The 12,764-nt window shown below is 38.0% G+C and overlaps 1 protein-coding gene across 13 annotated transcripts in view; it reads right to left on the bottom strand.

Moving 5' to 3' along the window:
• The window catches only part of RBFOX2 (RNA binding fox-1 homolog 2), a 262,837-nt gene that overhangs the window by 55,093 nt on the left and 194,980 nt on the right, over positions 1-12,764 (bottom strand). For all 13 annotated transcript variants that reach the window (XM_079936667.1, XM_079936675.1, XM_079936670.1 and 10 more), the window contains one exon: positions 9,994-10,218. In XM_079936667.1, the coding sequence (XP_079792793.1) occupies positions 9,994-10,218 (225 nt within the window). The remainder of the gene's footprint in view (positions 1-9,993; positions 10,219-12,764) is intronic.

Below are 12,764 nucleotides of genomic sequence, written 5' to 3'. Positions count from 1 at the left end.
GTAAGTTGGGACACTTTTCATTATGTCATTTTACAGTGCCTTAAAGAAAAATCTGGTACTACAATCCATGAAGATCCACCAACTAGACTTGTTAGCATCTAAAATTTAAAGCAATTTTATAAATGTTTATAATGGAGTATATACTGGGTTAAAACTGGTGGAATTAGATCTTATGAATTCCTTCTTAAAGAGTACTCCTAACATGATAGAATATCTTTCTAAAAAGTGAAATCTTGGCTTATATACTTAGTTACTGAAAATCAGGGTAATTTCACAGTGCTAAAATAACATACCAAGAATACCTATGCATATAAAATTATTTTTTCCAGTGCTAACACCAAACACAATTTTGGGGGCATAAAAAATTGAATTTACATTTATGTAGAATAATCCCTTACTTGAGCAAAAGTACGTTTAGATTTAGTTATTTTAAAGAGAAATGCTTAAGTATTTCTTCTGTGTATTTGAGTATTGCTGCAAGTCAAATTCTGAGAATCTAGTCTTGTTTGGGCATTTAAATGTCAGCTAACATTTTCCCAATAAACTAGTAACTCAATTTTCTTCAGAAAATATCTAGTTCTGGGGCTTCCCTGGTGGCGCAGTGGTTGAGAGTCCGCCTGCCGATGCAGGGGACATGGGTTCGTGCCCCGGTCCGGGAAGATCCCACATGCCGCGGAGCGGCTGGGCCAGTGAGCCATGGCCGCTGAGCCTGCGCGTCCGGAGCCCGTGCTCCGTAACGGGAGAGGCCACAACAGTGAGAGGCCCGCGTACCGCAAAAAAGAAAATATCTAGTTCTATTTTCTCGGTGGGTCAAAGTGTTATAAAAAAGAATTCTAAATGGCATCATTTGTATATGTAATATTACCATATATTACCCCAGGAAACAAAAACCAGTATCACAGTTAACAAAAACCACAGCAAGTCACTTTTTTAAAACCACGAGTCAGAATTATGTAAAAATTATATATAGAGAGAAACACCAGAGACAATAACCTCAATTTTTAAAAACTTTATACTTAACTGAATGATTCTTTAATATTTTAATGTACGCTTCAGAATGAAAGAAATCTGTAAGTATGTTCTAGTTGAAGTTCTTGGGTTTAAAGTTGAAGAGTAAGTGGAAACTAAGACCATGTCTAGAGATGCCTTTTATTTTTTGTAATTTACATGGGGAAGCAGAAAAAAAGCCCTTGACTTCAAGCAGATTTCCTGAGTCCCAGCTCTGTTTTGAGCTAGCTGTAACCTTGTTCAAGTCGCTTAAAACTGCTGACCTCTGCTGTAAAAGGAGGGCGTGAGATGATTTCTAAAATCTATTTTGGCTTTAAAATTCAGTGATTCTAAACAGAGTTTACCGACTTCAAAAGATAGTACAAATATTTACGGAAAATGCACAACTCTTGTAGACAGGTTAAGAAAAACTGCACTACTAAGTTAATCATCAGTGCTTCTTTATTCTTACCCTAACATACGGGAGAGCAGCAAGGGCCAGTAGAGCAGAGTATGACCGTTCTCAAAACTTTTCAGCTTCAGTTTCTTTTTTTGAGGGGTGGGGTGGGGGTAGAATGGGTAATAATAATCAGTAATTAATAAGTAAATAAAAATAAATAAATGAAGGCATGCAAAAGAGAAGAAGCAACAATCACAACTTAACAATATTAACAATTTGCTGAAAGGGTGTCTTGAGTCTTACGTGAACCAAAGGGCAATTTTCTCTATTGAAAAATATGCATGCCTGGCTCTGAGTGTGGTTTTCTGCAGCAACTTTTGCATTTCAGACCAGGCTATAGTTTCCTCATCAAACCAGCTGTGAACTTGCCAAGCTGCTCATAGGCAGCTTTTCCATCTCTTGGAAAACTGGATGACTGCATGAATGAATCCTCTGTTGTCCCAGGCCTCTAACTCTAGCCTGGAGATGGAAAATGCTAATGATCATACCTACGCTGCAGGCTGAAGGTAACATCGCCCAACAATACACAACATGAGAGAAGGATATGGGCCCCATTTTTACCATTATATTCCAGAAGTCCTGGTGTGGGCAAATGGACCCACTGTTAAGTGGTATAACTTCCTGGCTACATTTGATGGGTCACCAATCTACAAGGCATCTTCAGGTAAGGGTCAGTGGGTAATTCCAAGGGAGGACGGTTAGACTGATCTTCTGATGGTAGAGAAATGCAAGGAAATCTGGCTTCAACTCCAGAGAAAGGGTGTACAAAAAAGAGAAGAAACTGAGGATGATGAACAATATGGGGTCTGAGTCATCTTTACTTGGAGCTGTGCTCAAAGGCCCACCAGTGAGGAGGGCTATAAAATCTACAGCAGATTATGATACAGCACAGCGACCACTCAACTATTCCCTCAATTTAGATGCACCAACAACTCTGTTCAAATACTTCAAAAGACGTTACTGACTAGCAGCTTACTCTGCCTTTATAAGCTTCTTTTTTCATTCAAAAACCACTCAGTAAATGTCCATTGTGTATCACTGGGAGTAATAAGAGGAGGGCAAGTAATAGTTCCTGCCCTCAGGGAAAGTATGATCCAATAGGCTGGCAGAATATGTGCACAAATATAAATCTTGTATCTGAAGATCACTCACCAAAGCTTATCTACTTCCAATACCTCGGCTATTTATGCCTGCTGGCATTTGGAAAATATCTAAACATACAGGAACTGAGGTCCTTTCTTCTCCGCAGGCAGGCTCAGCGATAATCAAGCCTCTGCAGACCCAGCTGGGAGCCGCCTGACTGCTATCTCTCTTGCTAATGCACACTACGGGACCAAAGGACTGTCAAAACAAGCTCTCATCTTAAGAGTACAAGAAGCATCTAGCCCAATGTTAAAATCAATTTCTAAAATATATTTTGAAAATAAAACTCCAGATTTCATTGCTTATTTCTCATTTTTATGTCAGAAATCCTTTCTTTTTGTTCTCCCCATCAACAAGATGGGACTATCCAACATAAACAAGATCTATTAAAATACACAATAATAAAAAGCGCAAATAAACGACATCAACCAGGACAGCTGATTTAAAAAGACAGTAAAAGCGATTATCTCGATAACTATTTAAACAAGTAATCTCCAAAGCTTTTCTAATTTATTCTCACTACAATTCTGTCAGGTAGGAATTAGTACCTTCATTTGATAGGTGAGGAAACTGAAACTTGGGGGGTAAAATGATTTTATTCAAGATATAGTTATTGCAATAAGGATGAAAAATCTTTGACTCTGATCTCCTTATTTTACTTATCCAATCAACTGTCAAATTCTGTTTATTCTATCTTCATAATTTCTCTTCAATTCACTCCCTCCTGTATATAATCACTGCAACCCCTAATCCAGAACCCCATTATCAACTGCAACCATAAGACCCTTTCCTAACCAGTCTTCCTGCTCCTCTACTATCTTGTACATGCAAGAGATTAATCTTCTGAAGCACAATTCTGCTCACTTCCATTTCCTGCTCAAATACCTTTAATAAAGTGATTTCTCAGCCAGGCATTCAAATGCTCTTCCCAATTTGTACTCTCAAGGGACCTTTCTCCCACCTATTTCCCACTAGTCTCCACCAAGCACCCAAGCTTCAACCAAACAGAAACCCATGCTTTTATTCAAAGACATTTTGATCTTTCCCATCTCTCCAACTTTGCTTTGAGAAATGACTTTCCTAATTCTTCCCACCACCATCTAAACATGTCTGAATTCTAGTCACGCATAATACAAGGCCCAGATCAATGCCATCTTCACAAGGAGCTCACTTCTCTCTCCTCAGACCTCCCATGGCACACCTGTATCTTCTTTCATTGTTTTCCCCAAGAAATATTTACTGAGTAACTATTAAGTGCCAGGTACTATGACAAGTCGGGGAATGCAAAAGAAGCTTACAGTTTAGTTAGGGAGACAGAAGTGAACAAAAAACATCACACCTCATAAGTTCCACAAAAGGTGGTAGCTCAGAAGTCTACCTGAGCCTAAATGAAGGATACATGAATTTGGCTTTGCCTAGGAAAGTCAAGCAGGGCTTCCCAGCAGAGCTAACACTTGGACTGAGCGGGAAAAGATGCACAAGCATCTGCTCAGAGGACCAGTGCATATATTCACGATCACTTCCATTGAGTTGGAGATGGGGAGTCAGAGTGGCAGACTGGAGAGTAAAGACTTTGAATTCCCCAAGCAGAAAAACAATAACATACCACAAAGGGCTATTTTATGAGCCACAATAAAATAGTGTTTGTGGAATCAAGTTTTCAACTGAAAAGTGTTATACAAATTTAAGATATCATTTATTTATAAATAACAATGCTTCTTATCTACCTTTTGAATTTAATTGGCTACAGGAATTACCAGACTCTTTTTATGAAACATATAAGTAGAAGGTAAAGGTTTAACAGAATAATTTATATGGTTGTCAAATCTAGGTAGGTTTTACAATATACTGCTCTACTTACTGCTCGATCGCTCTCTAAACACACCCCACCTCCCCTGAGAAACACACACCCACACACAACTTCCAAAGGTAAAATGGCTTAAGAGCAGTGGATTCACACTCACAATTAAAATGGACACTTAAAAATGTAAGAAGTATTGGGCTTCCCTGGTGGCACAGTGGTTGAGAGTCCGCCTGCCGATGTAGGGGACACGGGTTCGTGCCCCGGTCCAGGAAGATCCCACATGCCGCAGAGCGGCTGGGCCCATGAGCCATGGCTGCTGAGCCTGTGCATCTGGAGCCTGTGCTCCGCAACGGGAGAGGCCACAACAGTGAGAGGCCCGCATACCGCAAAAAAAAAAAAAAAAAAAAAAAAAGAAGTATCTTCAACCAGAGCTTCCTAATAATTTCCCATTTTATTGTTAGCAACTTCCTAAAATGACAGAACTTGTGTTCTGTTTGCAGGCACAACTCAAGGATTTTCCATTTTCTCCTCAGCACCAATAAATTCACAATCTATTCATAAGGATTCCTAATCTTATTTCAATACATCTTTAGAAACTCAAATTGGTCAATATAATGCAAAATTATATACTGAATAGTTTCTAATATGGATGAAGAACAGAAGTCTTAACTGTATATATTTATATTAAGGAACAGAGCTCGCCGTTAATACTGTCATTAGAGACACATAATCCAGGAATCTGAAACAATGGGAAACGGTGGCAATAGGGAAAAAAAGAGAAAGAGAAATAAATGGGCAGTGGTGAGGAGAGGTGCAGTACAAACGACCATGAAGTGATTCAAGGAAGGGACTTCTGGCTCTGATGGCATGAAGAGGTCAGTGAATCCTCTCCTCAAAACAATAAGAAAACTTGTCAGTCATTTCACGGTCCTGGAAATCAATCAGAGGCAGAAAATAAATAGAGAAGTTTCTTGAAAAGTTGCTAGAGCTTTAGAGTAAAACATGAAGGAGTCTACAAACTTATTGCCTGGGCCTACTCCAACTCACTAACCCCACCCTCTAATCCTCAGCTCTTCCGGGAGAGCTCATCAGGATAGGGCTGGGCCACAAAACCCAGCAGCTTTGCTGCCAGAGGGGGCGGACTCCACTTGGGGTACTGGGGTGGGGGGCGCAGTAGAAAACCACAGACTTGTCTGCTAAAGTGGCACACTTGGTGGGAACCTAACAGGGGAAATATAGTTCTTCTAGCTTGAGGCTGTGGTCTGATTGGGGTGAGTGGTGGATCAGCTAGAAATCTGAAGGGAAGATCCTGGAAATGAGAGAATAGTAGAATAACTAGATATGATCTCCTCACATCCCTGGCTGACTGTGAACATATGCAGATGAGGAGGGGAGACATAAAAGGGCCCAACAGAAAGAAAAAGCCAAGGCATACTTGAGAACTGGCTGTACTGTGAAATGCACTTCCCAACCCAAAACCAGATCAGCAGAGGGTGGAAGCTTTCCACACTCCAGGTGTGTAATTAAGCACAACTTATGCCCAAATCACTGGCTGACCAATAGGCTATGGAGACACAGGGGTGACTCCCAGTCAGGCTAAAAAGTAAAAACGAGAATGAAAATCACTAAGCAGACACATCAGCGGCTGCACACCACAGAGGAGCCCACAGTTTAAGTACAGGCAAACTATTTAAAACTCGCACATATATACGCACCTACACCTCTCAAAAACAAAACAAAACCAAAAAACTTTAGAGTTGTTAAAATATATTACTAAAATGTCTAATTTACTAAAAAGTTACAAGACATGCAAAGAAACAGGAAAAGTGTGGCCCCAACTCAAGAAAACAAGCAGTAACTAGAAACGGGCTCTGAGGAGGACTGGATGTTAGAGTCTGCAGGTGACTTCAAAGTAACAATTACAAATGTATTCAAATAATTAAAGGAAATACGATGACAAGTAAGGAATCTCAATAGAGATACAGAAATCCTAAATGAAAATTCCAGAGTTGAAAAGTACATTAACTAAAATAAAAATTCACTAGATGGGCTTAATAGCCGATTTGATATGGCGGAAAAAAGAAAGAGTAAACTGAAACAGATCAACAGAAATGATCCAATCAAAAGAACGGAAAGAAGACTGAAGAAAAATGAGTAGAACCTTAGATTCTGTTTAGATTCAGCTTAAAAACAAACAAACAAACAAACAGAATCTGAACCTGTGGGGAACAAGCATCCCCATTACTTGTAGCAAAAGTCCCAGGAGGAGGAACAAAAGGAAAGAACAAATATTTGAAAAAATTACGTTCAAAAACTTGCTAATTTTGATGGCAAACAATCTACAGACCTCAAAATCTCAATGCACTCCACGTATGATAAAACAAAGAGATTTATCCTAGACATATCAGCGCCAAACGGCTCAAAGCCAAAGCCAAACAAAAAAATCTTGAAGACAGCAAGAGAAAAACAACTCATCACATACAGGGGAACAACAACAGGATTAACAACTGACTTCTCATCAGAGGCCAGAGGGCTGAGGAGTTGGGGCAAAAACGTCAACCAAGAATTCTACAGCTAGCCTTCAAAAATGAAGACAAAATAAAGGTATTCTAGGTAAACAAAAACAGAAAATTTGTTTCAAGCAGACCTAGTCTACAGAAATACTAAAAGATGTGCTACCAGCTGAAAGGAAATGACATCGGAAAATAACTCAAATCCATAGGAAGCTAAGAAAATCACTGGAAATGGTAAATTTCTTTAAAAATAGAAGATTTTTAAAGTAGTAACTGTAATACTATAGCACTTCGTATATATATATGAAGTGCTCTCTCTCTCTCTCTATATATATATCTATATCTATCTATCTATCTACATATATGACAATAACAGCACAAAGGATGGTGAGGGATAGAGCTATATTGGATCAAAGCTGCTATATTTTACCAGAATAACACACACACACACACACACACACACACACACACACACACACATATACACACAGCCATCAGCAGGTTGTGATAACTCAAAGATGTAATCCTTGATCAAGAACTAAGAAAATACATAAATAACACAAATAAATAACTAATTTAAAAAATCACAAAAGGATTTAGAAGGTACAGAAAGAATTAACATAAATCAGTAAAGAAGGAACAATAAAGGACATAAGACATATAAAAACAAATAGTAAAATGGCAGATATAAATCCACACACATTAACAACTACATTAAATGTAAATAGACTAAATGCTCTGATAAAAAGGCAATAATTTTCAGACTGGAAAAAGAAGTAAGATCCAGATGTTATGTTTTTTACAAGAGACACATCTTAGATTCAAAGAGTTTGAAACAAAATGAAGGAAAAAGATGTCATGCAAATAGTAATCATGAGAAAGTTCAAGTAGTTATATTAATATCACACGAAATAGACTTAAGACAAGAAATATTAATAGAGACAAAGAGGGACATTTCATATTGATAAAAGGCCCAACTGGTTAGGAACATTCTGTAGGACAGACCACCTACTAAGCCATAAAACAAGTCTCAGTAAGTTTAAAAAGACTCAAATCATACAAAGAATATTCTCTGAGCACAAAGGGATTAAAGAAAAAAAACTTGAGACATCCTCAAACATTGGGAAATTAAACAACACACGTCTATGTAAACCAAGATCAAAGAAGAAATCAAAGGAAAAATTTAAAAATATCTTGAACTGAATGAAAATGAAAACACAATATATCACATTTTATGGGATGCAGCTATAGGGAAACTTAAAGGGAAAGGTATAGCTTTAAACACATATTAGAAAGGATAAAATTCTAACATCAATGATCCAACATTGCAAGTCAAGAAGCTAGGAAAATAAAGACCAAATCAAACCCAAAGCAAGTAGAAGGAAGGAAGTAGTAAAGATCAGAACGGAAATCAGTGACATATAAACACAACAGATTTTTGAAAAGGTCAATGAAATCAAAAGCTGGTTTTCTGGAACAAGCTGCAAAATCAATAAACCTTAGCTAGACTGACCAAGAAAAAAAGAAGACATAATTACCAAAATCAAGAATGAAAGAGGGGATATCACTACAGACGCTAAAGAAATTACAGAAAATGGGATTATTATTATGAGTAACTTTATACCAAAAGAATAATTAAGATGAAATAGAAAAATTCCTAGAAAAACATCAATTACCAAAATTGACTTAAAAAGAAATAGAAAATAGAAAATAGAAAAGACTGATAACTAGTTAAGAAATAGACTTAGTCATTAAAATACTTTGATAAAGCCTCTGATTTATGTATTTTATTCTTTCTTTTTTCTTCTTTTCCAGCAGTTCTGTTAAGTCTGTGAGTTCATAATCATTTGAAGTGATCTGTATGATGTGATAACACACCTATTGTTAATTTATGACACTTCCTTTACTTGCTTACTAAGTAGTAAGAGATGAAGTCAAAGAGGTAGGCTGGGGCCAGGGATTAGTAAACCAAGTACAGAGTCTGGATTTTATTCTGTTAGGAAACCATTAGAGTCCAGCAGGAAATTAGCATTATTTTCATTAAAAAAAAAAAAAGTATCTTGGCTGCTATGTGATAAGTTAGGCAACAGTAATATAGAAAATAAGTGAAGAGGTTTGGACTAGAGTGGTGACGATGATGATAAACACCTCACGTGTATTAAACTCTTTTAAGTCTCCTAAAAGCCACTTGAAATAGGTGCTATTCATTTTACAGATGAGCAAGCCAAGGCAGAGGGATTAAATAACTGGCCAAAGGTCATACTGCTAAGTAGGAGTCACATTAGGACTCAGGCCCAAAAACTCTGGCAGAAGTGCTGAGCTCTTAATCATGCACACTTAAGACTATGGTCTTAGGATGAAGAGAAAGAGGCTGAAGTTAAGAAAATGTTCTAGGGTTATGGGGACCAAGACTTGCTAATGGACTGGATGTAGAGATGAAAGAAATAAAGAAATAATGACTTGTAGGTTTTGCCTGAGCAACTAGGTGAATTCAGTAGTATAATTATACAACAGAGAGAGCATATGAAATAGGAGGGAAAGGGGTCCTAGGACTCAGCCCTGGAGCACCACAACATTTAAAAGCTGAACAGAGAAAGAGGAACCAACAAAAGAGACCAAGAAAGAGCTTCTAGTGCTTAGGAGGGAAACAGGGAGCGTCATGAAAGCCAACAACTAAGTATTTCAAGGAGGAGGGGGGAGGCAATGTGTAGAATGCTGCTGACAGATTCTGTACGATGAGGACAGAGACGGGACCATGAGATTCCACAAAACGAAGGTTACCTGTGAAGCTGAAAAGAGCAGCATCCTGCTAAGTTAACTCCCATCACTGTACTTACCTTGTTGTACTGTCTGTCCCCTCTCTAGACTGTAAGCTCCTGGGCAATGACCGTGAGTTTTATGCTAATTCCTTATCTTCTAATTACACTGCTTAGAGTAGAACTGAAATTACATAAGTGCTATGTAATGTAATGTAAATGCAAAACTATTTCAAAGAGTTTTCTGGTGTGATGATTAAAAAGAAGATTTCAATACGACCAACGACGACGACACGCCGCCTTCTGCTCGCCACCTCATCACTCACATACCGTCAGAGATCCGTTCTGTGTGCTGGGTGAGTTGCTGCTCTGCTCCCCGTGGGCTTGCGTGCTTCCATAGAGGGTCAGGTTATGCTCACTGGTCTGGCCGGCATAGTCCTGAGTGTGTGGCACTCCGTATTCTGTGGGAATCCCATTTTGCGGAGGTGGTGGAAATGGGATGGTAGTAAAAGGCTGAACCATTGCGTCAGGAGTTGTTGTTGGCTCCTGGTTACCCTAGAACAAATAGAGAAAGAGAAAATAAGGAGAAAAATTGACTTTAAATTCTCATCATATAATTATTTTTAAGGTGAGTGAACAAAATTCCCTGAATATTCTCTCATTGCTCAGGTAAAATGGAACACTTACGTACTGCCTCAGGATTAGGGGAAATACTGCTATATGTATACTTATAGGTGTACGTATGGAGACACACAAACACACCCAACTTCGGTCTATTTGTGGTTTCTAGACAGGTCCGTGATCATATTAAAGTTGACTAGTTGCTAAAGGGCCAAAGATCTTCCTTTACACCAAAAAATTTTAAATGCCAGGAAACTTCTCACAGAAGATAAATTACAAGAGTTGAAATTCATTTGGACCATTAGTATTTTCCTTAGAACACTCTCTATCCCTTTAGTGATTCTTAGGGGAAAACAAATCAATTTCACTAAATTACAATTCATAGCAATAGGCAGAATGACAGTATAAATTAAATTCTCAAAACCAGACAATATAGACCTCTAGATTTTAAGAACACAGAGTTCAGCAGAAATCACATTATTAAAAAAATTAACCTTTGGATTTCAAGGTAGAAATTTATTTAAGTCTTGGCTACTAGGTTAATAAAAAATAAACCAACAAAAAACCCTTTCCTTAAATTAGAAATAGACAAAAAAATTCCCCAGACAAAAAAATTTCTCATAATTACTGCTAGCATTACAAGGCTAGCAGGATACCTCTCCACATGACATCCATTCCCAGATGTTTACTTAGGATCCAGCGTGATACATGCAATATCACTAAACATACAGTAACTACAGGAAATTGTTAGAAGCCATTTTGGCTCCACAGCCCCTGTCTTACTTCTGTTCAGTCTAAGTTCAGATACAAAAGAGGAGTTTAAACCTTGTGTAAGAGATTTCATAAAGCCCTTTCTTCTCAACAACTGACCTCCTGACCTCCCATTCTATTCCAAAAAAGGCAGAGCCCTTATTTTACTAAAGATATACAAGTCTGCAAAGGCTGGAGCCACTGTTCTTCTGGAAGTAGTTGGCAGAGATGGTCAAATGCTTAAAAATGTTAGCACTTTGATAGGTTTCCCCTTCCCCTATATTTTATTTATTTATTTATTTATTTATTATTATTATTTTTTGCGGTACGCGGGCCTCTCACTGTTGTGGCCTCTCCCGTTGCGGAGTACAGGCTCCGGACGCGCAGGCTCAGCAGCCATGGCTCACGGGCCCAGCCGCTCCGTGGCATGTGGGATCTTCCCGGACCGGGGCATGAACCCGTGTCCCCTGCATCGGCAGGCGGACTCGCAACCACTGCGCCACCAGGGAAGCCCCCCCCCCCTATATTTTAGATATCAAATCATTAGGGATCAAAGAAAATCCTCCGAGTCATGAGCATCACTTCCTTCAAACCAGGAAGTAATTATTCTTCTTTCTTTCTCACTCCCGGTTATCCTTTCTCCCCCTCAATTTAAGAAGGGATTCTCTACCCACTGAGAGTTGCAGGAAACAGACTTCAGCAGCACTGTCTAAACATCATCCCAGGTTTTCAACATTAACTTAATGGCCATTAATAAACTCATACTGTCGCAAACAAAATGAATTGGAGAAAGATCTCACAATATTTTTAAAGGAAGGTTCAACCATCATTACGACAATCTGCATAAAATAAAACAGAACACATGTACAAAGGCTGTTATAAATAGAGAAATATATAATCATAGATTGGAAAGCTGGATATTCTTAAGATGACCATGCATCCCAAACCCCACAAACACAATCAAAATCTCAGCAGGTATTTTTGCATAAATTGACAAGCTGTTATTAAAATTTATATAGAAATGCAAAGGACCTAGAATAGTCACAACAATTCTGAAAAAGAACACAAACTACCTGAGTTCAAGACTTATAAAGTGATGGTAATCAAAACAGTGTGGTACTGGCTTAAAGACAGACAATAGATAAATGAGATAGAAAAGAATCCAGAGATAGACATAAACATTTACAGCGAATATTTAGGCATCAAGTCAATTCAATGGGCGGAAGGAAAGACTTTTTAATAAGTGAAAAACTGAATACCCAATGGAAAAAAATAAACCTCAACTCTCAACCTGCATATGCAAAAAAAAAATTAAAATATAACTACTAAAACTATGAAAATATTAGAAATATTAGGAATATTACCGCGGTGGGGAGGATTCTTAAGTATGATAGGAAACCTACAAACCAGAAAAAAAAAAAAAGATTTGGTTACGGAAGTTAGGAAGGAAAGAAGAGAGGATGGGAAGGAGGGGAAGATTTTAAAGTCAAAAGAAAAACCAACTGGAGAAAATAGCTGCAAAGGTAAGACAGACACACTGGTTACCATCACTAAGTCAAGAGTAAGTTATTCAAACTGATGAGAAACACACAAATCAACAAAAAAAGAGGCAAAGAATATAACTGAACAGTTCACAGAAGATGAAATACAAATGGCTGTATGATAAAAGTGCTTAATCTCATTAACAAATTGAAATACATATTAACCATAAGTCCAATTTTTTGTAATCA

This window comes from Stenella coeruleoalba (genome assembly GCF_951394435.1).
Source record: "Stenella coeruleoalba genome assembly, chromosome: 11".
Classification (NCBI taxonomy): domain Eukaryota; kingdom Metazoa; phylum Chordata; class Mammalia; order Artiodactyla; family Delphinidae; genus Stenella; species Stenella coeruleoalba.
This window is presented reverse-complemented; position numbering and strand designations above follow the sequence as displayed.